The sequence below is a fragment of the Aureobasidium pullulans genome (assembly GCF_000721785.1).
Source record: "Aureobasidium pullulans EXF-150 unplaced genomic scaffold scaffold_4, whole genome shotgun sequence".
In the NCBI taxonomy this organism is placed as follows: Eukaryota; Fungi; Ascomycota; class Dothideomycetes; order Dothideales; family Saccotheciaceae; genus Aureobasidium; species Aureobasidium pullulans.
The window spans coordinates 124,149-150,010 of record NW_021941024.1 but is presented as its reverse complement, the minus strand read 5'-3'; the positions used below and the strand labels follow the sequence as shown (position 1 = coordinate 150,010).

At 49.4% G+C, this 25,862-nt stretch overlaps 11 protein-coding genes across 11 annotated transcripts; 4 read left to right on the top strand and 7 right to left on the bottom strand.

The window, feature by feature from the left end:
• Positions 1–77: 77 nt before the first annotated feature.
• M438DRAFT_362993 (putative maltose permease) lies at positions 78–1,765 on the bottom strand (the record flags this gene model as incomplete). Its single annotated transcript, XM_029907619.1, has 3 exons — positions 78–640; positions 698–1,060; positions 1,117–1,765. The coding sequence occupies 3 exons, from the start codon at positions 1,763–1,765 to the stop codon at positions 78–80; spliced, it is 1,575 nt and encodes a 524-aa protein (XP_029763011.1).
• Positions 1,766–2,415: 650 nt separating this feature from the next.
• On the top strand, positions 2,416–4,002 carry M438DRAFT_403453 (putative NAD binding Rossmann fold oxidoreductase; the record flags this gene model as incomplete). Its single annotated transcript, XM_029909660.1, has 1 exon — positions 2,416–4,002. One exon carries the CDS (start codon positions 2,416–2,418, stop codon positions 3,994–3,996), a length of 1,581 nt encoding a protein of 526 aa, XP_029763010.1. The 3' UTR covers positions 3,997–4,002.
• A 179-nt stretch (positions 4,003–4,181) lies between these two features.
• M438DRAFT_157696 (uncharacterized protein) lies at positions 4,182–5,284 on the bottom strand. Its single transcript, XM_029899020.1, has 2 exons — positions 4,691–5,284; positions 4,182–4,635 (listed from the first exon to the last, which is right to left on the bottom strand). Exons 1-2 carry the CDS (start codon positions 5,172–5,174, stop codon positions 4,367–4,369), a joined length of 753 nt encoding a protein of 250 aa, XP_029763009.1. The 5' UTR covers positions 5,175–5,284; the 3' UTR covers positions 4,182–4,366.
• A 2,002-nt stretch (positions 5,285–7,286) lies between these two features.
• M438DRAFT_313502 (SNF-domain-containing protein) lies at positions 7,287–9,558 on the bottom strand (the record flags this gene model as incomplete). Its single annotated transcript, XM_029902562.1, has 2 exons — positions 7,287–7,910; positions 7,957–9,558. 2 exons carry the CDS (start codon positions 9,556–9,558, stop codon positions 7,470–7,472), a joined length of 2,043 nt encoding a protein of 680 aa, XP_029763008.1. The 3' UTR covers positions 7,287–7,469.
• A 1,179-nt stretch (positions 9,559–10,737) lies between these two features.
• On the bottom strand, positions 10,738–11,747 carry M438DRAFT_313499 (uncharacterized protein; the record flags this gene model as incomplete). Its single annotated transcript, XM_029902561.1, has 2 exons — positions 10,738–11,658; positions 11,709–11,747. 2 exons carry the CDS (start codon positions 11,745–11,747, stop codon positions 10,738–10,740), a joined length of 960 nt encoding a protein of 319 aa, XP_029763007.1.
• A 419-nt stretch (positions 11,748–12,166) lies between these two features.
• M438DRAFT_268054 (uncharacterized protein) lies at positions 12,167–14,601 on the top strand (the record flags this gene model as incomplete). The annotated part of the gene is made up of 2 exons (XM_029900221.1): positions 12,167–13,032; positions 13,383–14,601. 2 exons carry the CDS (start codon positions 12,167–12,169, stop codon positions 14,599–14,601), a joined length of 2,085 nt encoding a protein of 694 aa, XP_029763006.1.
• A 105-nt stretch (positions 14,602–14,706) lies between these two features.
• On the bottom strand, positions 14,707–16,050 carry M438DRAFT_291478 (uncharacterized protein; the record flags this gene model as incomplete). The annotated part of the gene is made up of 5 exons (XM_029901747.1): positions 15,987–16,050; positions 15,710–15,928; positions 15,442–15,658; positions 15,206–15,388; positions 14,707–15,152 (listed from the first exon to the last, which is right to left on the bottom strand). The coding sequence occupies exons 1-5, from the start codon at positions 16,011–16,013 to the stop codon at positions 14,707–14,709; spliced, it is 1,092 nt and encodes a 363-aa protein (XP_029763005.1). The 5' UTR covers positions 16,014–16,050.
• Positions 16,051–17,496: 1,446 nt separating this feature from the next.
• On the top strand, positions 17,497–19,465 carry M438DRAFT_403447 (carboxylesterase). Its single transcript, XM_029909659.1, has 3 exons — positions 17,497–17,839; positions 17,929–18,097; positions 18,153–19,465. The coding sequence occupies exons 1-3, from the start codon at positions 17,541–17,543 to the stop codon at positions 19,374–19,376; spliced, it is 1,692 nt and encodes a 563-aa protein (XP_029763004.1). The 5' UTR covers positions 17,497–17,540; the 3' UTR covers positions 19,377–19,465.
• A 247-nt stretch (positions 19,466–19,712) lies between these two features.
• Positions 19,713–21,376, top strand: M438DRAFT_352907 (nucleotide-binding domain-containing protein; the record flags this gene model as incomplete). Its single annotated transcript, XM_029906825.1, has 2 exons — positions 19,713–20,357; positions 20,408–21,376. 2 exons carry the CDS (start codon positions 19,713–19,715, stop codon positions 21,374–21,376), a joined length of 1,614 nt encoding a protein of 537 aa, XP_029763003.1.
• A 74-nt stretch (positions 21,377–21,450) lies between these two features.
• M438DRAFT_362985 (MFS general substrate transporter) lies at positions 21,451–23,416 on the bottom strand. Its single transcript, XM_029907618.1, has 4 exons — positions 22,966–23,416; positions 21,871–22,912; positions 21,725–21,821; positions 21,451–21,663 (listed from the first exon to the last, which is right to left on the bottom strand). The coding sequence occupies exons 1-4, from the start codon at positions 23,051–23,053 to the stop codon at positions 21,460–21,462; spliced, it is 1,431 nt and encodes a 476-aa protein (XP_029763002.1). The 5' UTR covers positions 23,054–23,416; the 3' UTR covers positions 21,451–21,459.
• Positions 23,417–24,100: 684 nt separating this feature from the next.
• M438DRAFT_362984 (MFS general substrate transporter) lies at positions 24,101–25,801 on the bottom strand (the record flags this gene model as incomplete). The annotated part of the gene is made up of 2 exons (XM_029907617.1): positions 24,441–25,801; positions 24,101–24,387 (listed from the first exon to the last, which is right to left on the bottom strand). Exons 1-2 carry the CDS (start codon positions 25,711–25,713, stop codon positions 24,101–24,103), a joined length of 1,560 nt encoding a protein of 519 aa, XP_029763001.1. The 5' UTR covers positions 25,714–25,801.
• Between the last annotated feature and the right edge of the window lie 61 nt (positions 25,802–25,862).

Below are 25,862 nucleotides of genomic sequence, written 5' to 3'. Positions count from 1 at the left end.
GCAAATTAGAGGCACACTGAATCATCGATCTCCGAACAAGCGCCCTGGCTATCAACTTGAGGATACCACCTGAATACTCATTCCACCTTCCGGAGCTCATGCACTTCCTGCACCACTTCATAACTGGCAAACTTACGTGCACTGATCCCAGCATCGAAAATAATATCCAACTCCTGAAACGTCCTTCCAAATGTCTCTGGAAGGCGCAAATAACACCAGACAAGACAACACGCACTAATCGCACCAAACAGATATCCTGCTTTTCCTTTCCAATCACCTTGCTCGCTGCTGAGCATATATGGCATACCGATGGTAAAAACAATACCGAACAAAGATTGCACAGCTGTGGCTATAGCGATGGTGCGACCGCGAAGACGAGTGGACGAGACTTCGCAGATCAATACAAAGCAGATTGGTCCGACGGTCATTTGGTATACGAAAGTCCAGATGTCCATGAAGGTCGCTTGTGCCCAGATTGCTCCGGTATTGTGCTTTGGGATGTCGAGGAAACCGATGATGAAGAGGATGGTTGTCATGACGGCCATTCCGCGGATGTAGATGGTTCGGCGGCCATGTTTGAGCATCAGTGGCCAAGACAGACATGTGCCGACAAAGCCAAGGGCGGTGTTGCCAACGCCCACTATTCGACGAGGTTAGCTGAGGTATGTCATTATCGCATTTGCAGACATGGACATACTGTAGAAAGCGTTGGCAGAAGCAAGTCCAGCTTGGGTAAAGAAGAATGTCGAATAACCGATAAGAGGATTACCTCCAATGACTTGGATAAGATAGACCATGGTACAAATCTCGGTTCTTCTCAGGTTGCTTCCCTTGAAACAGTCGAGATAAGTCGTGCTTGCCTCGATCTCACGTTCGAGTAGATCTGTCTCTTCAATCAATACGAGCATAGCATCAAGACCTGTACGATCTTTGTTGCTTGTCAACTTCTCAAGTGCGTGCTTTGCATCGTCTCTTCGTCCTTGACGGACTAGCCAGTAAGGGCTTTCAGGAGCGAAGCAAAGACCGACCAAAAGGATTACAGGCCAGACCCATTGAATTGCTGCACGACTCATCAACCACGTGTCGATAGATCGCTGGACGACCTGTAAAACGTACCAAAGGGGATCTTATACGCAAGTGCATCTGTTTTGCTCTCCACACCAGCAGCAGTACCCTGTGCAATGAACTGCCCGATAACAAATGCCAGATTGACCGACGCGGTAAGAACACCTCGCAAAGCCAAAGGACATACATCAGAGGCATAAACAGGAGCAATGACGACGTAGAAGCCATATCCCAAGCCAGCGAAGATCTCTCCAATACAAAGAATGGTCAAGTTGCTGGAGAAGAATTGCATGAAGATCCAAGCAATGGACCAACAGCAACATGCCGCCAATGTGCGTTTGCGACCGAACCTTTCAAGCGGCCAACCACAAGCAAGTGCGCCAACCAACTGTCCGACAGCATTTCCCATGCCCAGGCCGGTCTGCCAGGGTGCTGAGATTATGTATTCGCCTTCGTACAACTGACCGTACTTCTTCTGGAAAGCAGGTAATGCGTAGAAAGATGAGACCAGTTGTGGATCGAAGCCGGCCATAATGACGGCAATACAGAAGAATGCTGACCAGAAAACAGCCTTGGGATAGAGCTTCGCACCTTTCCAGAAGCCGAGTTCATGCTCGGCCTGAGTAACTTGTATGACAGTGTCCAGTACGGTGCCATGCTTTTCGTCGACGGTATCCTCAGTCTGGATTTTGTCATTCATGTTGGGGGTAGAGGTGAAAATCAAAGTCAAGGCCTTGTGATACTGCCACTATTCGTAATATCTCCTTGGATTCAAGTATCAATAGAGGTGGACTGAACACATATAGGTATGTAGCATCAAACTTATCTAGGGGTGCAGACATGAGTTGCATTAAGTGTCGGCAATGTTGTGCTATCACCAGCTGATAGGGTAGTGGCGCAGGGGAGGATGATTTACGCTAACTGATAGTTAATCGCTATCTTCGCATGCGTCTTGTGTATCACAAGGTTGCAGAGTAAACGAGGGATTAGAAGGCATCAAGCGGGGTAAAGGCTTATCAGAGTCTAACATAATCTGGGGCCGCACGCGATGTGACCTGACGATCCTTGTTAATCTTTGGGCAGATGCCAGACACAATGTCACCCAGATTCGTTTCAGACATATGACGTTTCATCCTTGAATGTCTATCTTGCCAGCTTACCATCACACTGGCATCGACTGGCCGAATTAACGCAACCTTGTATATCAAAGTTGATACCCTGGGAAACGTTTATCTTTGAAAAACTTACCGCAAAACTCCATCATTGAATTGGTCCTCAGAACCAAGAACTCTGCATCGACTCATCTGTTCAACCTCATATCAAGATAACTGATTCTCTGGGTCAACGACAATGCCACTCTTGGACACTTCTGCAATGGATGGAAAACTGAGGTTTCTAGTCATCGGCGCTGGGCAGCGTGGTGTGTCATACGCAAATCCAGTATCCCAGATGCCCAACGCAGCAATCTACGCTGTAGCAGAACCTGTCAACTTCCGACGACAGCATTTCGGTAAAACGTACATCTGGGGACAAGATGGCAAACCCGCCGCCGGACAGGAGTTTAGCGACTGGAAGCAATGGCTAGCTTGGGAGATCGAGCGGCGTGAACTTGAAGGGGCGGGCAAGACTGTGCCTCCTGGTGTCGATGGTGTGTTCGTCTGCACCTTGGACGCAATGCATGTGGAGATCATGCTCGCAATCGCACCACTGAATATCCACGTCTTGTGCGAAAAGCCATTGGCAACTTCACTAGCGGATTGTATGTCGATACTGGGGGCATTCTCACGGAATCCACAAGAGAAGATATTCTCTGTTGGACATGTTCTGAGATACAGCCCACACAATCAGTTACTTCGCAGGCTCTTGCTCACAGATCGTGTTATCGGTGACATTCTTTCGGTTGAGCACACGGAGCCCGTCGGATGGTGGCACTTTGCACACAGCTATACGCGAGGGCCATGGAGACGAGCAACGGACAACAAAGACGGATCCCTCCTCACCAAAAGTTGCCATGACATCGATTTCCTGCTTTGGCTACTCTCTCAAGCTCCCGACGGGGCCGACAAGGAGATCCCTGCCCATCTTCCCAAGACTATATCATCGACCGGAGCTCTGAACCAATTCAAGAGATCTAGAAAGCCAAAACAAGCCGGCGAAGCCACGAATTGTCTGGCCTGCCCTTACGAACGAGAATGCCAATACAGTGCCGTCAAGATATATGATGATGCTCGGCTGGCTGTAGGACACACCCACTGGCTCAACCATGTCGTACATGATATCGAGGATACTCTGCAACTTTCTGGAGTCGATGCTGCGAGAAGAAGTCTCTATGCCAACTTGGAACAAGATTACACCAAGGGTGTCACTCCAGACGGAGAGATTGCAAAACGACCGTGGTACGGTCGTTGCGTCTACGAGAGCGACAACAACGTCTGCGACGATCAGGTCGTCACAATCAAATGGGATGAAGATAACCAGTCCCCTTTGTATCGCCCAGGAAAACTCGCAACTCTCCACATGGTCGCAAATACCGAAAAGGAATGCGAACGTCGAGGTATCATCTATGGTTCTCATGGTGAGCTTTCGTACAATGGAAAGACCATTAGATACTTTGACTTTGTTCAGAGACAGGAGACTGTCATCGAGACGCCTGATGCACCCGAATTCGAACAAAAGATCAAGTCTCATGGTGGAGGCGATCGAGGCCTGGCTACGGCTTTTGTGTCTGCAGTCCATGCTGTCGAGCGCAAGGGAGTCGAAGCTGAGGAGGCCCAAGGAGAGTTTGTTGGATGCACCCTTGAAGATGTCGTAAGGGCGCATGCTGTAGTCTTTGCTGCCGAAGAGGCAAGAAGGGACGAGAAAGTCGTTCATTGGAACATATGGTGGGAAGCCAAGACGCTGCAATATAAGATTGAGTCACAAGCAGTTTGACCGGCGCACCCAAGAGAACCACGGCATAGGCACCGCGTGCTGTGCCCTTGTTGTCGTCGAGTAGCTGTAGCAATGCACAATCTCCACTGCGCTAAGAGTAGCCTCCACTGAAAGTTCAGCACCCTACGTATGATCTTGGACGACTTGCTTCATCTCAAAAACTCTGTGCATTTCTGCAGCCTGAAAACTACAGCTGTGGTCGTGGGGGAAGGCTGGAAGTGTCAAATTCCAGCACGCAAGCAGGAAAGTCGACATCGAAGAGACATGAATTATGTTCCTGATGGGCCACTGCTCGGCTTGAACTGAAGTCTGAGTCTTGTATGGAAGATCTTGGAAGAAATACAAGGACATCTCCAGAGACTTGAGGGATCTAGTGACGCGACGATGCAAAGAGTTCCGGGAAAAGATCATGTAGGAGATGAGAGGTTGCTTCTTCGGAGCTCGTAGACCAGTACTCGCTTTTCACTAGCCATAGCGGGTCGTCAAAAGCCACAGCTTCGTGATCTGAGATGAGAGACGGAATCTCACTGGATGTTCCTGATGATCCATATCTTGTATTCTCCGCATTTGGATTGCAAACATGGTCCGCGACTCGATCGGGAAGCCCAAGAGTCTCATCCAACTGGCGCAACCACGTATCTATAGTCAGAAGATATTAGCCACTGATTGGATGCTCGAAGATGTGTAACCGAACCTCTCTGCGCAGACACCGGGTCAAAGAGTATGCTAGCCATCTGGTCCGGCGACAATCCAGTGATTCTCAAGAACTCCCTTCGAAGATGCCACTTACTGATTCCAATCGTGTTGGACAACTCGTTCAAACCGACCCTTTTTCCCTTTTCTGCCGCCATCTTCAAGGAAACAACGGCTTGGTCAACCTTTCTCCGAACCCTTGCTTCCGGGTCATGGGTTTTGTTCTCTGGCTTGCACCTCTTGCATGCTCGGAAACCGGCCTCTCCAGCATCGGATGCATTGTTGTAGAATTCAACATTTGCGCGTCTGGCAAGTCTTGAGGGACAATTCGGTCGACAGTATATTCCTGTGGTCTTGACAGCGTAGACGAAAGCTTCGGAAGCCGCAGCGTCTCTTCGCACGCATGCAGTCCATCTTGAGGTTTCGGTAAAGTGACGTCCAGACGGCCTTGATAAGGGTTGCGGTGCAGCTCTGGGCATTTCCATGATGCTGTTTTCTTCCACCGAGGAACACTTTTCGCCGCAGAAGAATTATGCGGATCTGGCGAATTCATGTCGTTGGGCAAGAAGAAGACCTTGATGCCGTCTTACGCTCGGGCGGCCAGAGAGTAGTATGGTTTTGGCGACGCGCTAGCCGGACAACGGTCGTCTCGGGGAAAATGTAGAGGCACGCCCAACGCGCGCGACACCCCCAGTGATGCACATACAAAGATCGTTGATGCGTTAACTCTCACGTGAGTCGATGTGTATACCATAGAAACCTTCGCATACCAACTTTGCTAAAAGGGTCCCCACGCCCCTGGAAATGCTCCAGTAAGTTGGCAAAAAGAGCACTCAAGGTTGCGCCAAGGATCGCTTGATTTTCAACAGAAAATATCTGCCGTATGTGAGGTGATATGCTAGACACAAGGTGTGCACCCCGGTAGTCACTAGGGGTGCCGCGCGCACTAGGGGTGCCTCTACGATCTCCCTCGTCTCGTATGACCTGCAACTTTGATTGGTCAGTTCATGAGCAACGCCAAAGGATAAACTCCGGACTCACCCAGTGGACCAGACAACAACAATATCGCCTACACATACATACACGATTGAGCTTGGAGATAAGAATCGCGCTCGAGGCTATGAAACCAATGGGCCGAGGGGTCTCCTACCGAGCTAGCGATCACCGTCTAGTCGTCATCTCGGTCTATTGTCTGCTCCTATAGGCCACTTTGGTAGCAATGCCCATTGTACCTCGTAACCCCGTGTCCATACATTATTCGGTACGAGTCGCATAGTATAAAGCTAGTATCCTCTTACGACCATTATGATGAAACATTCATCTTACAGTGGACTTCTATAACCATCCGAACACACAAATCAGAGCTAGGACTAGATGGATATCTAAATAGATATCCAATGGATATGAGGTTAGATATAGGTTAGATATGGATATGGCTCTATATCTAATCCAATCCAGATTTGACTGGATATCTAGTGGATATCTAGTCTAGTGTCTTAGCTTGCCTAAATAGGCAAGGTGGCTGCCAAGGACCCTATAGCTTAATGCAAAAAAGAAGAATTCCGCCGCGGTTCGAACCACGGTAGTTTCAAATTTCTACTAGGCTATCTTTTGACTTACTACCTTAGTTCTAAGGCCCTTAAATGATTGGTTCTTAATCACTTAACAATATTTTGACAGAGTTAAAAAAATCATTACCTAATGCGGTAATATCTAATGGATATGACTAGATATGACTAGATATCTAGTCTAAATGGATATCTAGTTATCGGTGGATATTAACTAGATATTGTGGACTTAGAAAGGGGGTCCTCTAGATATAGATTAGACTAGATAAGTTAGACTAGATATCTATCTAGTCCTATCTCTAACACAAATAGTCTTCTAAGCATAGACGTAAGCTCGAATACTAATGCCATTATAGCATAACTACTAGCTAATACTAGTTAACAGAACTCACTATAAATCATCCTCGCATCCTATCGACTATTAAGTTTATTCCTCTACCTGCACCTATCGAGACAGCTATTAGCACCGCTATACCATTAAAGAGCATAATCCTCTCCGACGTAAACCCCTGCTGTAAGTGCCTATAAGACAACAAACTAGGTTAAATAATGCTCCTTATATCCTACGACCTATGGCTCGTAGACTTACCTTACCGCTAAAGTGGTCCGGTTTTTATACATTAAGACCCCGTATGTAAGCTAGCGGACTTGTCGGTCGGTTCGTTAGTGCCGATATAGCAGTTATCTAGGGTATTGTCTATTCGCGCTTTCGATAAGTAGCATATGATGGTTAGATTCCGGGTTATTAGTAGGAGGGATTTAATATCTTGTGCGGAGAGCATGTTCGGGGCGGAAGGCGAGGCGGAGGTTAAATACATCCATGTGCACTATGCGGGTCCTGGCTGTTTTGCTGTTAGACTTGATAGAGTGACTAGATTCAGTCACCAGGACGGTTATGAACGGTCGAAATTAAGCTGCTTATGATGCTAGATATCAGTAACGAAATGCGACAGGTGTTGCTGTTCGTTTCTAACAATGGCGGTCAACCATACCATGATTTTACACTGTACGACATACCCTGAAATCAATGGAAGCAGAAAAACAAAATATGAGCAAGCATTGTGGCAGAGAATCAAGCGCACCAGAAGCCACGATGGCTGGTCCGAAAAAATGATGACGGTGGCAAGCAAAAAGGCAAGTCTATCTATCGGCCACAAAAAAAGTGTCCAGCAAAAGGAATAAGTAAATCGAAACATGGGTTGCATCAAGCATTCACTTGAGTCTCTCAGCTCTCAACTCAGGCGAATCGTTCCCCGACCTGACGCCTTCAGATAGAGACTTATCTCTGCTTCCACTCTCGCCACCATCGATATCGCTGCTGACGACGGACAATGTGTCGAGCTGGCCTGTCGGCTCATTGAGAACAGTCACCTGTGTTCCCTCATCACGACGATGTGCAGGGATGAATGCATCGTAGTATCTAGGCATGACGAAGCCCAACAACACCCCGACCATCCCCAAGATAGAGAGAATGAAGCCGGTAATCATCATAGGATCGTAACGGAGTGTGTGGAACTCAGGGAAGGCGAAGCTGAAGATGATGGCGAGGACAGGACCACTGACGTATCGAAGAAGGACGGGCATGAAGGAGGGGATATTCCAATTCTTGCCGCCACCAACGACAAGGTTGAGGTCGCGACGAAGCTGGTTGCCCTGTGATATGTTAGCTTGGAATATCAACAGTCAGACAACTACTTACCGAGTAGAATGCAAGGTACCATAGTTGACTCGCTTGTCCTCTGACCTTGGACATGATTCCGAAACTGTCAGACGCAGGCGCTTTCGCGATGAAGCCTGCGACGAGAGTGCAGACAACGAAGGAGCCAAATCCAGCACCAGCACCCGGTCCTGCACTGGCAACACCGTGAGCCACGGTGACACCAATGAGCAGGCCACCGAAGTAACCGAGGTTATAGACTATGAAAGCAGGCAAGCCAACTCTTCCAGTAATATCAGTCCAGCGATAGACCGTAGTGGCACTGACAACTTCACCGAAGACCACAAAGATGAGAACAATGTTATTGATCCAGCGATCAACTCCATCCAACAAGTAGTAGCCAAATTCGGTGCAGTAAGGTAGACACATCAGGAACGAGACAAGCGTCAAAGCAGTGACGATGGTTGGGCGAGAATACTTGACTCCTGAATCGACGAGCAAAGTAGCGACAACATCCAGCATCACGAAAGCAGAGCTGAAGCCAAGCACGATTAATGTCAAGAACAGAAGAATGGCCCAGAAGTTTGCTCCCGGCATCTGGAGCACAGCTTCGGGCAGAGTGAGGAAACCGACAACAAATGCTCCTAGCCGTTCACCATCTTGTGGCCAACGTCGAAGAAAGCCAACGACACCAAAGATTGCAAAAGCAGCGAAATTTTCGAACAAGACGTTGCTGCCACAGATAAGGACAGCATCCATGACAGCATTCGAGTGCTTCTGATTGTAAGAAGCATATGACGTAAAGTAGCCGAAGCCAATACCGGTCGAGAAGAAGACTTGGCCAACAGCCGTTTGCCATACGGTACCAGATGCGAGCTGATCTCCTCTCCAGGTACCCCAAAGAAGTTTGACACCGGCACCAGCATTGTCCAGGGACAAAGCGCGACCGACGAATATGATGGTGGTGATAATAGGCAATCCCATTGTGAAATAAACCACGCGTCCGGTCATACCGACACCGCGGAAGATTGAGAACCAGATTAAGAACCAGATGAAGGCACTCCAGCCGACTGTCTCTCCAATCAGACCAATAGCTGGATAGCTAGTATATGAGGCGACGTTATTGCCACCATCAGTAAGGCTTCCAGCAATAGGAGCTGGATTTGCAACGACGTCATTGTTGTAAAAGTCTTCGATACGGTTTTCCCAAGGTAGAGGGCTGGTGAAAGAATTGCGGAAGTAGTTCATAATCCACGCAAGATTGACTGTAAAGTATTGTACGACAATAAGACTGACAAAGACCGGACCGAGGCCAATGCCTTTGAGGCGTCCATTGATGTTGTTGAAGGCGATGACAGAACCACCACGATAAGCTTGACCAATTGATATCTCCAGTACGAGCGCGGGAATAGCGATAAGGAAGACGGCGAGGAGGTAGGGTATGAACCATTGGAGGCCATAGTTGTTATAGACGACTGAAGGATAGCGGAGAAGATTGCCTTGACCAGCACAACCACCCATCGCTGCGAGGAGAAACGCCGCTCGCGAAGGCCATTGGTCTCGTCCATCTTCGGCCTTGTCGGGTTCTGGGAAGATCCATCTGAACCCTTTCTGAGCGTACGCTTTGATCTTGTGCAGAGCCATGATTGCTGCGTGAGTGCAGCGCAGAAACATGTGGATCCTGCTACAATTATATTCATCGAAACTCTCGCTGACCTACCAACTTGGCAAGATAGCATCCTGCATCCCTACCGTATGTCGTGCGCCAACCCCTTGGCTTCAAGTTAATGAGATCCTGATATCTTGGGGTCCTTGGCCCGGTTGTCGAAAATGTCGTATACCAAGAATTGCGCAATCACATCTGATCACGGGTGCCCCCTCCCACGGCTGTTGAAGTCTTGCAGACATCCTGTTGCAAAGTTCCTTCGACAGTCGTGCCTGCACAAGCATGCCACATGAGTTGAGTCGCTGTCTTGAGGGGAAGAGATGGAAAGACAAGAGACGCGTCGAGAGAGAAGGCGCGTCTTGTCGTCTCTCGGCATGACATCAGAGTTGCCGATTTCCGGAATCCGGTACCCTTGACAGGGTCATACCATATACAAGGATTTTGAGAAATCTCAAAGCTCAATTGGCGTCGACGAGGTGCGTGTCATCGTTTTTCAAAGACAGTTCTGGATAGATGGGTTCCTTCAAGGGTGATGATTGTGTGTTGAATGTTTGATGTCCCTCTAGTGTGTTCACGTTAAGTTATTCATCATTTTTGGTTTTTGAGACCGCTTTATCGAAGAAATGTGTTGAGAGAGTGTGAGACAGACGCATAGTGAACGGACAACAGCAGTGAACCGATACAAGTGTTACGATTACAGCCATGTATTAATTCAGATCTCAGCACTGCTCCCAATAAACAACTGATCAACAGCGCAAGCAGCGTACTATCAGTAGCGAGAAGGAAGGAAACATGATGTACGAGAAAGCGAAAGGTGTTTCCCGACTGGCCATAAGTCGTGACAGCGTTGTTCAGTGATTCGCCGGCGCATCGGCATCCATCCTATCTTGATATGCGTACTTGCAACACCTTCCCCATCCTGCTGCATTTGAAGCTGTAGTGACGTGCGATGCCCTGTGCTGGGAGGGACCCACACATACGACCATTTGACACGCTCACAACGGATGCGAATCTACTCCATCATCCATTTTAACCGCCAAGCGCGTGACAATTCAGCATACGGAGGAGAGTCTTCTTTCAATAGTATCATATCGGTCGTTATTCTATGTGGTCTACAACAGAAAAAGCAAGCATTAATAGGTAAGTGTCTTCGAGAATCAGACAGACTGAACATCAGAGTCAAAAGCCATCTCCTTGTCCACGACGGTGTGAACTTCCTCATTTCTTTCAGAGTAATCTCCTGCCTTTGTACTGCCGTTGGGGACCCAGAACTTCTTGTCGAATCTGGTGAAGAGGAAGAGGTAGATGATGACAACCTCGAAACCCAGCTCGACCAGGTAAAGCATAACCTTGTGATCGTACCATGCGGGGTTCGATGCAGGTCTCGGTGTTGCCCAAAGGACACCGCAGCGGAAGCCAGAGATGAACAAGCAGAAGAAGCTGGCTACTCCAAGGATGATCTTCTTCGCGGCCATGCTTCCCGACCCAAAGTTCTCGCTTTCCGGATCCTTTGGAAGCAGGCAAGAGAGTAGCAAAAAGATGGGAGTGATGCAGTTGAGAAGCAGGAGGTAGAGGTTTGATCCTCTTTGTACCCACAGTGCTACTGTTCTGACGGTGTGGTCGAGTGTCTCAGTGTTTGCGATGGTGAAGCTGAGGACAAGGATTACCACGACGACGATGCCGGCATGAGAGACTTTCACAGCCTTTCTCAGCACAGGGTTCCATCCAATGCTTGGTTGTGTAGCTCTCAGGATGCGACTTGCGAGCACCAGCACCACGGCATAAACGACCATGACTCCAAGGTTGAGGAAGATGGCTGCGGCGATGGCGAGACGGACATTGTGCGGTTCAGTCGTCCATACTATCCTTAGCACGCAGCTGAGAATGCGTGCCATGCAGAAGCCAAACATTCCCCATGATGCAAGGAACTTGTGGCCTCTTCTTCTGTTCTTCTGGAAAATGGTCATGTTGGAGATGGCGCCGACAAGGTAGAGGACTAGGAAGACTGCGATGGCTGGTATATCTTGGTGGACGGTAGGTCTTCCTCCGACAGCGGCTGTAGTTGAAGCATATGGAGGCTGGACATGTGTCAGTGGGCTTCTTGCATGATTCTAGTTGCTACACGTACACCATGTCGGAGCTGTTGGGTCTCATAGGATGTTGACATGACTGAGAATTATCGTTTGATTGGTGCGATTTGACCAATCTTCGGTGTGTAGATAATTTTTGATCAGTGTCGGTATAACAGAGCGGTGAATGGAGCGTTCGTTTTGTGTCCCCAGAGCAAAAACTATATACACTGTACTCGCGGACCGTTGATTCACTTTGGGTCCGAAGGAAGTGACAGCGGATCCGTTTCGGACGAACTTTGGTGACAGGCAGGGTCCAAAACCGCAAATATTCGTTACAAAGAGAGTATCATCGCGGGGTCTCCAAGCCACATCTTGCTTCGACCAATGAGCGTCGACTTCGATGGCGCGGATTTTGATTTCGTCCGCCGGGCGCATCGCTCTCGCTCCTCGTTTCTCTCAAGTCGGACGCGTTTTGGCTCTGATCGCGACATTTGAACCACCGGTATCACGAACCATGTCGGAGGAACCGCCTGCGAAACGCATCCGTAAAGGAACGAGGAGTTGTCAAGAATGTCGACATCGCAAAGTTCGTTGCATCTGGCCCTCCGACAATGCCCAAGTCTGTCAAGGGTGTTTGACAAGACATCGTACATGCGAATTACAAGTCGAAATTGTCCAGTCATCAGACGCGCCCAAGTTGACCTCGAAAGCTCGTATTGCAATTTTGGAAGATCAAATCACCAAGCTATGGGGTGCCATCAACGGCGGTGTTGATAGCATCGCGACAAATCCTGGTCGAACGCAAGACAATGTCGCGGACAGCATACCATCCGGCAGTCACTCTCGTAATCAATCAAGTCCCGATTCTTCAAATCCTTCGTCACCCACTAACCCACCGACGCATCTTCTTCATCTCTTCGACAATGATCTGCTGGACTCTAATGGACATGAAGCAGTCACGCCATCTACGCGCATGTCAAGTTCAACTATGTCCAAAGAATCCATTTCACTACTCAAGTTGTTGCCCTCACGCGAAGATATGGTGATCATTGCGGCAAATGCCTCTGCTTGGTTATCATGGTACAAAGTTCTCTTTTCGCTCAATCTGGCTATGGGCGCAGGAGAAAAAATGCTTTCAAATTACGACAAGGTCAAGTCTTCAGAGAAACATCCTGTGTCCATCGCTACTGTTCTACTGGCAGTAGCCATCACAGTCCAACAAGCGCCTGAAGGTCATGCCATGAACAGGCTGCGAAGCATCACCAATCCCTCTGCTTTTCTCAAAGACGTCTCTAACCTTGTGGAGAAAGTGATAGTCTCGAACGACGACCTGATCGCAAGTCTAGATGGAATTAGGTGTGCATTGCTGTTCATCAGACTGTAAGTCTTATCCCTCATCTTTGGAATTGACATCGAGTGCATGAGCTTTTCTTCCACAGCGCATGTTCAATCTTCAGTTTCCCATAGGTCTACTACTTGGACTACTAGCTGAAACAATGCACATGGATGTTGCGATTCTAGAGAGGGTCCACTGAGAGCTCATATTGTTGCTTTCTGATTGGGCTCTCTTGAATTATTACATAACTTCATGCGTTTTGACAGCTACACATACCAGTATCAACCATGGGAGTACTTGGTATTGGCTGCGTACGCTAGATCCTATGCGCTTGATATCAACTCCTCCCATCTTGACGTTGATGACAGTTCTCTGACCAGTTCTCGGGGTATAGCCAGCTCGGCCGAGCAAGGGTGAGAAAAACGTGGCTTACACTACGGCGAGTCATTGCCGTTGCCGAATTGATCGGCCTCCCTCGAGCCGCAGTAGTCGTTCAGGCCAATGCAGCATCTCAGTCTAGGCCGTTTCGATTAGATCTGGAACCGATTGACGAAGATCCGTACAGTGAGCAGAACCAGAAGGCTGAAGTCTGGGAGTCCATCTGTGCAATCGACCGGATCACGGCGATGATGTGTTCTCTACCAATCGCTACCGTCAATTTTCCGCTTCCGGTACGACCTATTATCGACATGAATGGCGAGGTCATTCTGCAGTCTTTTATCCATCGACTCTTCAACATCGCAAGTCGTGTGCTTGAGCTTGACGACATACACACCCAGAAGAAGTCTATCCCGGAACTAATCAATATTGTCATGGCTACAGACCAGGAACTGCAAACCTTGGCTCAGGCTCCGGCGAAGTCGTGGTGGCAGGAGCATGGATCACAGATGTCGAAAGAAGCTCTGTTTCAATACTGGCACTCTTATTTCACCATTCGGACCCATCTCCGGCTGGCTCTTGCTTATGAACACGACCAGCGGTTTCTCTACAACTTCATGACATGCTTCAGTGCTTGTCAAGAGCACGCCAAACGATACATTTCACTACGTCCACTTCTTCCTGCAGGCTTCTTTGCGAGCTCGATAGTAGATCTACAGGCTTTCACAGCAATAGTTTTCCTGTTGCTGGCTACAGATGAGTCCAAGACAGCTTCTTCGTCCGTCGCTTCTCGGCAAAACATGACCGCTCAACAAACCCGCGGTCTAGTTGACCAGGCTGTTGAAACAATGGAACTGGCTGCCAAGCGAACCGGCAATGGCTCTGCCCGTCATGGAGTGGACGCAATCAGAAGCCTAAGTTCTCTTTTGAGGCAGCCAAGTTCAACCGAAGGGCAACAGGTCAGCCTGCTTCTCCCTTTGATTGGGAGAATTCATGTTTCACGCAAAGCCGGCGGGAGAGGCCGGCAGAACCAAGTAGACCCATATATGCCGAATCAGGGAGAAGAGGCTCCTCGGGATCCACCCGACGGCTATGGTGCCGATTCAGCAGGGTCAAATTACATGGACCCTGATCTGATCAACCCTTTGTCATATTCCATGGAGATACCGGAAGACTATCTTTTCTTCACGGATCAAAGCTTTGGAGCGGAGCAGTGGCTGACTTGGACCAATTGAAAAATTTACATTGGTTCTTGGCCGTCAATCTCATGATATCCGTTGAGTAATTCTGGGGTACACTCTTATGTTCTGTCATAATTACACTATCGACAAAGGAAAAGATTAGACTCTGTGAGCGCCGTATGGGCTGTGCATCGAGTTGATGCTCTCTTGGTCTTTGTGGTCGACATCCACTGTTGTGGCCACCATGATACCACCCGATTTGTCGTCTGACAAACTCGACTGTGCGGAAACATAGGGTTGTGCTTGACCATGTGCTTGCATGTTCCTTACTAGCTCCTCGTCCGAGTCCACCGAGTTGGTACGACCTGGTCTGCTCGTGCTGCTTGTGAAGTTTGTGGTGTTTCGGCTTTGCTGGGTTCTTCGCTGGTTCGAGGAAAGTTCGTAATGTTTTGCGTAACTGCTGTTGCCGTTTGTTGAAGGTTGACCCAAGAAGATGGCGCGAAGGGCGGGAAGACATGCACCGATGATTGCGACTCCGTTCTCGACCATGGATACGGTGCAGGTCAACATTGTCTCGTTCTTCCATGAATAGATGGCACGGACGACTGCGTTGTTGTCAGTATTTGCGGCATTCGATCGAACTTGAGACGTCACTTACTGCTGGCAATCAAGACAAAGCCGCCGAGAGCGAAGATGAAAGCCACAGCCAGTCTCTGCTTCAACTTCATCTGAAGCTTCATGACCATGGTGATGGGAAGGCAGATGATGATGAGGTCAGAGAAGATGTTGAAAAGGATGGTGATCCAGTAATTGATTCTGGAAGCCTTCTGACTGCATTGATCTGAAATTTGTTAGTGAGCGATACATTTGTCAGATTCAGATTGAGCAACTCACAAGCAGGATCATGAGACCAGCGTTTGTCATATGGAAAACATTGGAAGAGAATGTCAAAGAAGATGGTCGTAAAGGTGACAGCCAAACCAGCGAGCGCAAAATTGTAGGCAATCTGCATCTTGGACCCCGGAGCGGCAAGTTTCTTGTAAAAGAGAACAAGAGCGAACTTGATAGACCAGAGAGAAGAGACATAGAGAACGGAACCGGGTACGATCATCTGCAAGGGATGTGAGTACGGATCGGAGTGGATGGCACGTAGTTGACAAACCTTCATGATGCCGATAAAATCCTCCTGGCTTGCTTCTGCCATGTTTCCCAAGCCAAGATTCCACATGTGTTGTTGAATGGCCAGGTCTCCGATGAGGCATAATGCCGCGAGGATGAGGAAGTAATCATCGAGGGCAAGGCGGCCAAACTTTTGCCACCTGCTGAACAGACGAAGGAACAAGAAGAAGCATGGTATGATGGTACAGATGTACCAGGAGATCTGACAGGGAACATGAGCAATTGTTGACACTTTAGATCCGGATCGGAAAAATACATACCACCTGCCCTACCGACGAATCTGGCATGGCTATGATGGGGAGCAATCAATTTACATGAAAATCTCAGACAGACAGAAGCAGATCTCCAACACGCAAGAACAAAAAGATGAGGCACGCAACAATAGGCGGTCCGACAGACTGGCACAGGCACTTCTTATGTCTCTTCCCTTTGCAGACGGTTGCAGAGGGCTTGCAGTAGGGCGAATGATCTACATACTAGTGACTGCTATCTCGCTATGGGAGGCGCGATGGATCATTAAGATATACGCCCGTAAATAAGAAAAGTCCCCACGTTGACTTCCAGAAGAGCCTCGGATGCTTCTACAAGCGCGACGCATTGACAGACCGAGCCAGCACGGACAAGATAGCCACCCAAAATGAGGCAATCCAGAGGCTATTGGGATCGGGTCTTGACTCGCGTCTTCACAAGCGACAGAACTTCCGGAGTTCTTTGATCCTTGCAACTTTGTTGTTCCTTTTGGCGCATGTAACTTCTGCGCGGCATTCATCCTTCTAACCAAGGTTTTGGTGCAGGATTTATGCTCAGTTTCATGTGGGCGGGAGGCGCCGTTGGTGTACAGCAGCGCAATCTTTAAACTGCCGCGACAACTCCGTACTGTTGCAAGAAAAGTTCAAGACCACAGCAAGCGCCACCGCAACAAAAACCAGAAAAGGGTTCAATTGAACCAATCTTTGATGTGGAGTCTTGCTTCGCATTTCGAGTCCCGAGTACGAAACATGTCTCCAATACGGAGAATGATACCAAACGTGTAGGGCTTTCTTATCCGGTGTACGGCAGGCCCACGACTCCCTTCTCGTGCTGGTGGGGGTTTATAATCATCAGAATGCACAATGATGTTTCGAGGTTGCAGGTGATTCCACTGAGAGCTCAAATTTCCATCATCTCTTTGGACGTACCTCGAACTCTCGAATTGCTCGTGTATTGTTACAACGGGATATCTACTCGGCTGTCGGGAGTGGTCGTGTACGCTCTATAACCAAACACCCTACGCTCGATATCGGTTCTTCTCAACACGCTCATCTCGCTTCCGATTGGCCATGACAGACGACTGTTAAATTCTTGCCATACGACAAAGTTCAACCGCGCCGAAGCCACAAGTCGTTGAAGCTTCAACGGCAGAGAAATATGATTAGCGGCATGGCGCAGCATCAAAAATCCTGACTCGGAAAGAACGACTCTCTTGCGAACAGCCAAAATCTGCATGTCTTCCACTCATGCATTTTCCAGGGACAAGCCGGCCTGAATTGCCGTCGACAGAGCCGCCAAAATTGTGGCTTTTCGAAAGTGCTGCCGAGTACTACCCTACGGTGGAGACACTGGAGAGGCCGGTCGCTTGCGAAAGACATAGCATGGACCCTTTCGTGATCTTCGCAAGCACGTGGTTTCATTAGCAGGGTGATCTGCAGGAGAAATGGATCATCTCGCGTGGTGAATAAAAGCAGATCTTGCTCCTTTGTTGTGTACTTCTTCGTTCTTATCGCTTCGTCTTGAACTTTCTTGTCTTCCTTTAACCCTATTGATATCAAACAAGGATGCGATTCAGCCATGTTTTCAATGCAGCCTTAGCTGTTCCCTGCGTGACAGCTTTGGCAGTGTGCAGGGACGCTGCTCCTCCAGCTCCTCACGGCCCTCCCGGTCCTCCTGGCCCACCAGCTGGTCCCGTTACTCGCGGTCCTCCTCCACCAGCGCCCCCCGCGGGATCACCTGCGCCTCCCGCAGGATCTCACAGTGTCGATCTTCAAGAAGGAACAGTGAAGGGATTCGCTGATGCCAGCGGAAACTCTGTCTTCTTGGGCATTCCTTTTGCTGAGACTACTGGTGGAGAAAATCGGTACGTCCACATGGCTCAACGGCCGAAACGTCTCGCTTGAGGCTCTTGCGAACTTGAATCAAGATCGATAGCTTACTCAATCTCCACAGTTGGAAGGCACCTATCCCCAAGAGCAAGCTGAAGAAGGGAGACGTTATTACCGCTACTGCATACGGCCCAACCTGTCCTCAGGCTATCAGCAACGATGCCTACAGCCGTCAAGATGAGGACTGCTTGAACCTCAACGTGTGGGCCCCCGCAGAGGGTAAGGATCTTCCTGTAAGTACTCCGACGATCACTCGTGATGTGAAACAAAGCTTATACTCTTGGATAGGTCTTCGTATACATGTACGGAGGTGCCATGGTCACTGGTTCGAGCAGCAACCCTCAGTTCCAAGGCAACAACTTTGCTCGCAAGGATGTCATCATGGTCACTTTCAACACTAGAGAGAGCATCTTTGCCTATCCCAACTCTGCTGAGCTCGGCAAGGATGGCTCTCAGAACTTCGGTATCCTTGATGTCCAGCAGGCTCTTGAGTGGGTTCATGAGAACATTGCTGTTTTCGGTGGTAACCCCAACCACGTCGTTTTTGGTGGCCACTCCTCTGGCTCAGTCCAGGTTGACCACTACCTTTGGAACAACCCCAAATCTTGGCTTGTTGGTGCCGTCGAGATGAGTGCCAACGCCGAGTCTGGTCCTGCCATCACTCCTGTCAACCAAGGTCTTGACATTGTCGCCGCTGAGGTTGGTTGTGGTACTGGTGCCGGTCAGCTTGAGTGCCTGCGCACCAAGAGCATCTACGATATTGAGACTGCCAACTTCAACTCCACCTACAACACCTGGTTCTCGCCCGTCATTGATGAGGTGACTCGTTTCTCTGACTACGCTGGTCGCTTTGCTGCTGGCAAGTACGCTTCTCACGTTCCTCTCCTCACCGGTAACTCCGATGGTGAGGGTGTCATCTTCGGTCTTGTATACGGTGGTGAGAATACCGATTTCAGCTCTTGGATCAACACCTTCGATGCTGATGTCGCTCACATCCCTGATGAGGAACTCATTGCTGCTTACAACGTTTCCGACTACGCTTCCGTCTCTGCCATGAGTGGTGCTCAGTACGGCGATGCTCGCTTCTTCTGCCCTGTTGACTACTTGATCGACCTTCGTAGTGAGAAGCAGGACACCTACGTCTACCGTTTCTTCGGTGACTACTGCAACGTCGTCGGCTGCATTGTTGGTGCACCCACTCACGGTACTGAGATTCCTTTCTTCTTCGGAGGTCAGGAGACATTCGAGTCTCTTACCGGTGTCACAGATGCCCAACAAGCTCTCGCTGACTCCATGAACGACTGGTTTGTGCAGTGGATCAAGAACCCCTCTGCCGGACCCGGCTGGGAGAAGGTCGAGCCCAAGTCTGGTGCTGTCGCTAAGCTCGGCGTCCCTGGCGATGAGCTTTCCATTGAGATCGGCTCTACTGCTGACTACAATGGTCGTTGCCAGTCTGTTTATGACCCTCTTCAGCCCAAGTACCCTGTTCTCAACAGCGTTGCTGCTTTGTAAGGGTGCAAAAGACGAGTCACAGATCTTGAATGAACAGCAAAAGCATGTGTTTAGAGTGCTTGTACGATACAATAAATTAATATATACCCAATCATGTCATACCTTTCAAAGGCGATGGATCTAGATTTCCTTGTTCAATTTCTGTCCCGCTTTCGTTTCGAATTGATGGGTTGTTGCGGAAGGAGGTACCTGCTGTTGCCAACAGGCTTCGGCACCCGCGGACATCGACCGCCGTGTGAATCCACAAAAGTCATACCAGATGTCCAGGCACCAACATCGTAACAACAATCTGGCAACTCCACCAATTCTCAATTATTGACATACAATCAGTTAACCATGGGATTACTCGACCTGGTCCAAAAGACCTGGAAAACATTACGCACGGCAATAAAAACCCTACTCGACCTCAACCGCACCTTCGAAGCCCTCGTCTCTCGCATCCACCAGGGTGCTTGTCTTCCATGCCCCGAACCAACCACATCATACTGGCTCGAAAACCCACCATTTCCAAACCTAGTCGATATCCAATCAGCTCAACTCCCTACTAAAACGCATAACGTAATCATCGGTAGTGGCATAACCGGTGTAGCGATAGCACGCACCCTCCTCCAACAAACCAATCGCAAAAACCATTACATCAAAATCACCGTCCTAGAAGCTAGAGACATTTGTAGTGGGGCTACGGGACGTAATGGCGGACATGTGAAAGTGGCACCTTATGAAGCTTTTGATGCTCTGGAGCGGAAGTTTGGGAGAGAGAGAGCTGTTGCGTTGACGAGATTTCAACTTAGGCATTTAGAGGTTTTAAGGGAGGTTTGCGAGAGTGAAGGGGTTGAGGGGGCGGAATGTAGGGGTGTGGAGACCGTGGATTTGTTTCTTGACGATAAGGTATTTGAGGGTGCGTGTAGGGTGGTTGAGAGGATGAAGACGCTGCTGCCTGAGTGTGAAGTCAAGGTCTTCCAGGCGGCGGAGGCTCGTGAGGTGAGTTTGTTTATGTCGGTTGCGCTGTATGGAGAGCTAATCCACATCAGCAATTTTCTACCAACAATACTGTTGTAGGTGCGCTTTCCTATGAAGCAGGAGCTATGTGGCCCTATCGCTTCGTCACTTCTATCTGGAACACGCTCCTACAGGAATATCCGAACCAACTCACCATCGAAACAAACACCCCCGTCATCTCCATCGAGAGAGACCCTGCTGGCAACGCTTACACCGTCTACACCAACCGCGGCATCATCCACTGCAACCACGTCGTCCACGCCACAAACGCCTGGCTGAGCCATCTCCTCCCCTCATTCATGACAAAAGCCACAGGCGTACGAGCACACATGTCTGCTCAAAACCTCGGGTATCACAGCTATCAAACCTTCCACGGTAATCGCTCATGGTCAATCATCTACGGCGAAAACGATTACGACTACATGACGCAAAGACCTTCTGCCAAAGGAATGGGCGATATAATGCTGGGCGGAGGAACATTTCGCTCCAAGGATGATGGAGTCAATCAGATTGGCGTGTGGGATGATAGTTGCATTGATGCTTTGACTTCAGCACATTTGGCCGGGATCTTGCCTGTTGTTTTCTCGCCCGACAAGGAAGCAAGAAAGCCGGAACAACAAGAGAGATTCCTGCAACAGCATTGGTCCGGTATCATCGCTCTAACAGCAGATTCGCTTCCTTTTGTCGGAAAACTGGATGGGCGTCTCAGTGGAAGAAAGTCGCAACGACACTCTGCAGGTTCTTCCGAGTGGATTTCGGCAGGGTATAATGGTCAAGGTATGGTTTTTGCATGGCTGTGTGGTACTGCGCTTGCTGTCATGATTATGGGTCTCGAGGAAGAGAACATACCCGCATCACCTGGATATCCTGGAGGCATCTTGAGCGAGTGGTTTCCGAAGGAGTTGCTTCTTGATGGCAAGCGGTTTGACAGGATCGACATTCTTGATCTTGCTGATCAGCTATATAATGGCCCAGGTACCAATCTATTCAAGGTTCTGTAGAGGGTTTATCCAACATTACCTTTTGACAGGCTCTCCGCTTTTCGACCTGGACATACCATCTGACGGGTTATAGAAACCACCAACTACTTCTCCGCCTGCTGATCTGAACTGTGATTGTCAAGCACACTTTCTTGCACGGCTTCTTCACGAGCCAACTTCTTATCACCCAGTGTGACGCCAATCTTAGAGATGACTAGCCATGCTGGGTAGAGCGATATGGCCCAAAGACCAAAGTTGAGGTAGATGCTTCCAGTCCTTGCCATGACAGACACACTTCCGAGACCGTACTGTTCAAATAAAGTCAGTCCTGTCCAAACCGAAAAGCATCGAGAAAATCTTCAAACTCACACTGACGGCCTGCACAGCTGACTCGGTACCACGAAGCAGACTGCAAATGCGGATGACCTCTTCTTGTGTCTCGGCGAGATTGCCTACGACAAAGTAGCTATCCAAGTCAGCATTGGGTGTTTCTTGCTTGGCCCGTTACAGCTTACAGGAACATGTAGTTCAATTGGAATCCAGCGACCCAGAAAAGAAATAGAGCAAATCCTTTTCCGAAGCCCTGATCCACCCAGTCATAAGTCGGATTGGTCTTGTTGAACTCTGTAACCAGCACTGTCGCCCAAACCCACCATGCGCCTTGAAGACCTAGAATTGTGAAGAAGGCTCCACGAGATCGTGACTTGAGGCTGAACTTTGTGTGATCGAGGTACTTGCCGAGTATATTACCTAGCGTGACGGCAACCACGCCGGAAAGGAAAGATCCCAAAGCACGAGCGCGAACACTGAACCAGAGTGCTTGGAAGGTGAAGAAGACTGACTCAGCATAGACGGCCTGTGCAATGAGAGGCACAATGAGGAGGAAGTGCTTGCTGAAGAAGAGCTTGGACATTGCTTTGAGCTCATAAGTGATGCTGTTCCCAATGCTCAAGCGGACAGGTAATCCATCAGTTCTCTGGACCTTTTCAGGTGGACTCAACAGAAGACCTGCGAAAGGTGCAAGAGCTTGAAGTGCGATGAAGGCTTCGAAGACATGGTATGAGACGGAGCCAGCTTTGTTGTTGTTGACGTTGACACCAAGGTTGATGGCACCTCCAACAATTTGGCCGCCCAGACGAAAGCTGAGCCAGAAACCGAGAAAGCGACCTTGATTGTGAGGTTCAGGATAGGCAAGGGCGATAGCTGCCTCGACAGACCAGAAGATACCAGCAGAGAGACCGCAAAGTGCTGCGCCGAGAAGAACAAACCAGCCATCACCATAACGATTGTTGACGTATAGTCCTGCAGCGTATGGACAGTATCCGAGAGTACCGATGATCAGTGCCCACTTGACACCCACCCATCTGACAACAACAGATGAGAAGAAACAGGTCAAGACCATGAGACAGAAGGTCAAAGCGTTGGCAGAGTTGACCAACGATGGAGATTGCTGACCACCACCACCGAGAGAGTTCATGGCACCCCAGATACCAGGAGCCAGAAAATTGCAAATTCCCAGAATGAAAGCATTCCAAAAGGTAGAACGGTACCATTTGGCTATGTAAGACCGAGTTAGCTACCATGTCGTGCATCGTAACGGCATCTCTTACGCTTGCGAATTGCTTTCAGAGAGCCATCGTCGCTTGGACTTTCCAAAGGTTGGGTTGACAAGATGCCAGAGGATTTATCGTTGGCCATTCTTCTGTCCTAATGTTGATGAGATGACTAGGTCTGCAGAACAGGCGACCTCTTCATTCATCATATAGTAGTTGTCTTCGCTGGTTGACTATAGGGCCAAGATTTCTGTTAAGCTGAGTTGCTAGGAAGATCATGATGCGAAAGCTCGCCATCGATTCAGGTGTAAAGTTTGATTATCTCGCCTGCCGTGGTTCGTCGATATTGGGTCAGATGAATTTATGCTGCATGGCGCGAGAGCTCGCCATCGCAGGACCCGAGATGTACCCGGTCTGCATGTCGTATGTCGTGCTTCGGCAAATGAGAACACGAGCGGTAGTCAATAGCTTTGATGAATGAGTTGTGTACTGACCGTCATAGCGTTTCTCCCTCCAAAGCCCTGGTTATAGGTCAAAATCGCAGAGGAAAAAGAGGAAGCGACAGATGTCAAGAAACGGCCAAAGGCGAGAACCATCAAGGTGACCGGGGAAGAAATGTTGTTGGCAACAAGAATCCGTTGCTAACAAAGCTGATGGTAACACCGACTCACAGCTTCCCGAAGTTTGGCGCGACTGCCTTTTCTGAGCAGAAAGCTAGAGTACAGTGAACATGGCTCTTGCCTTTGCGAACCGTGACGCTCCAACTTGACTCGAAAATGCGCCTTCCTTCGACTCGATCCTCCAAGCGGGATACGGCTCGGTCGCTCATCCTTTGACCGCCGAATTCTCTCTTGCGCCATGGACCAGGCAGCGCCGATGCGATGTCCGATGAGCTCAGGCTATCAGACCACGACACGCTCCACCGCACTTCGCCCATTGCGACCTGCCACGTCACAAGCCTCAACACAAGGCTGGTGCATTTCCTCCGAAAGGACACTGCCGAGAAGACAGTCGCCAAAGAAGGCGCCCAAATCTCCCCACACCGAGAAGGCTCTCGTTGCGTTCCTACCCTTACGACCGGCCACCTCTGTCGCGATGACACGGCCTCGCATGGTCTCGTCAAGTCCATGCTTCTCGTCGCCGACATGTCCGCCATCGACTGTCTTTTGTCTCCCACGCCTCAGCATACAACCTACAAAAGATACTTGATGAATACAACCCATGCTGTCATGACAATCGAAGTCAACAGACCAAGGCCGGCATATGTAACCTTTGGGACAATTGTCCGGCGGGTCAAGGGGTCGTTGGCCGCATCTTCGATGATGGCTTCGCGCTTCTGACGTTGCTTCCTGGTCATCGTCATGCCCTTACCAAGCTTGAAATAGTCGACAAGGATGTACGACACTCCCAGACAGAACGCCCAGCACTTGATACCAATTGCCAAGAGCAACACCCGAGTGTATCCCTGGCCCTCAGTGCCTAATTCCATGGTCAGCTCGGCGCTAAAGAAGGTATATTGCAGGACTACTTACCATCCTGGAGGACACCAAATGCAATGTCCATGATCGTTGAGCCAGAGTTGTTGAACGCTCGCCACAGCCCAAAGGCCGTACCCAACTTGTTCTGATCCATGACCAGCAAAGGAATACAGATCTGTAGAGGCATCGAATTGATCACCCCTGCCAGGCTGGAGAAGACCAGTGCCGCGAGTGGGTGGACTGACGTGAAGCCAATGAGAGAGCAAGCCATGATCCAGAACACAGGCGCGAGAGCAACCCAGTGGAACCGATGACCATACCTGTCTATGGCAATACCAAGAATCGGACTCAACACAATGGGTAGTATGTCTTGTGCTGTCGAGAGATAGCCAGCGACGGCTTCAGTATAGCCTTTCATCCTGATGATGTCTGCAGCACTGACACTAAATCCTCCTGCAGCACCAGATTGTAGAAGCTGTGTCATTGGGAGCATCCAGAACGCCCAAGGCAATCGCAAGATGGTCCCAAAAGACACAACCTTTCTCTTTTGAGCCAGGTCATCTGATGAAATCGATGTTTGCCGACCTGACTTCAGCCTGAATCTTTCAGGGACGATGTATTTCTCGAAAAGTATGTAAGCAATGGCAAACAAGGTCGACATACCGCAGAACACGGCAGGGATCCAGAAGCTCCAGCCATACCAGCCAGTCGAATTGCGGATAGGTATAGCCGTCATGCCTGCAACCAAGCTGACCGTCTTATTGATCGCATTCTCAAATCCGAACGCAAAAGCCAACCCTGATATACGGAACCAGTGGTAGAAGAACTTCTGTTGAGCGGTATCCAAGACAGCGATACCAAAGCCCATGAGGATGTGCCCTCCTGTAAGTACACGCCAGACTCCAAGATTGGTGGCAGAGGCAGCCAGTATGGATCCGATGAAGATGATGCCTGTGCACAGCAGCACGATGATGTTTGGGCCAAACCAGTCGAGAAGGACACCGCCTATGATTGGCCAAACCGAGTTGACAATGGCATCAGCACTACTGACGACGCCGAATTGTGTGTTGGAAATGCCGAGCTCGTTGCGAAGTGTGTGTTTCAGCGGCCCGAGACTCGATTGCGTCCAGGTCTGCCCGATTGGAAAAGAGACGAAACAGAGAAGAGCAATCCACTTGAGCTTCCATGGGATGGTTTCGTCTGCAGGATCATGATCTGGATTGTTCTCTGCATCGGCTTGCGGATCATCGAATCCGAAGGAGCCCACTTGCACAGTGTTCTCGGTTGTATGGACTTTCGTGGAGTCTTGTGCCCTTGTCGCAATCATTGTCTGGACCTGGTGATGAACGAAAAGGTAAATATTGGCTAGTATGAAATGCCACAAGTGTTTGTATCAACGAGCGAGGACAAACGAGATATCCATCAGATTAGATCAGATAAGAAAGCATCTACTTTATACTCGTCCCAGCATGCCTC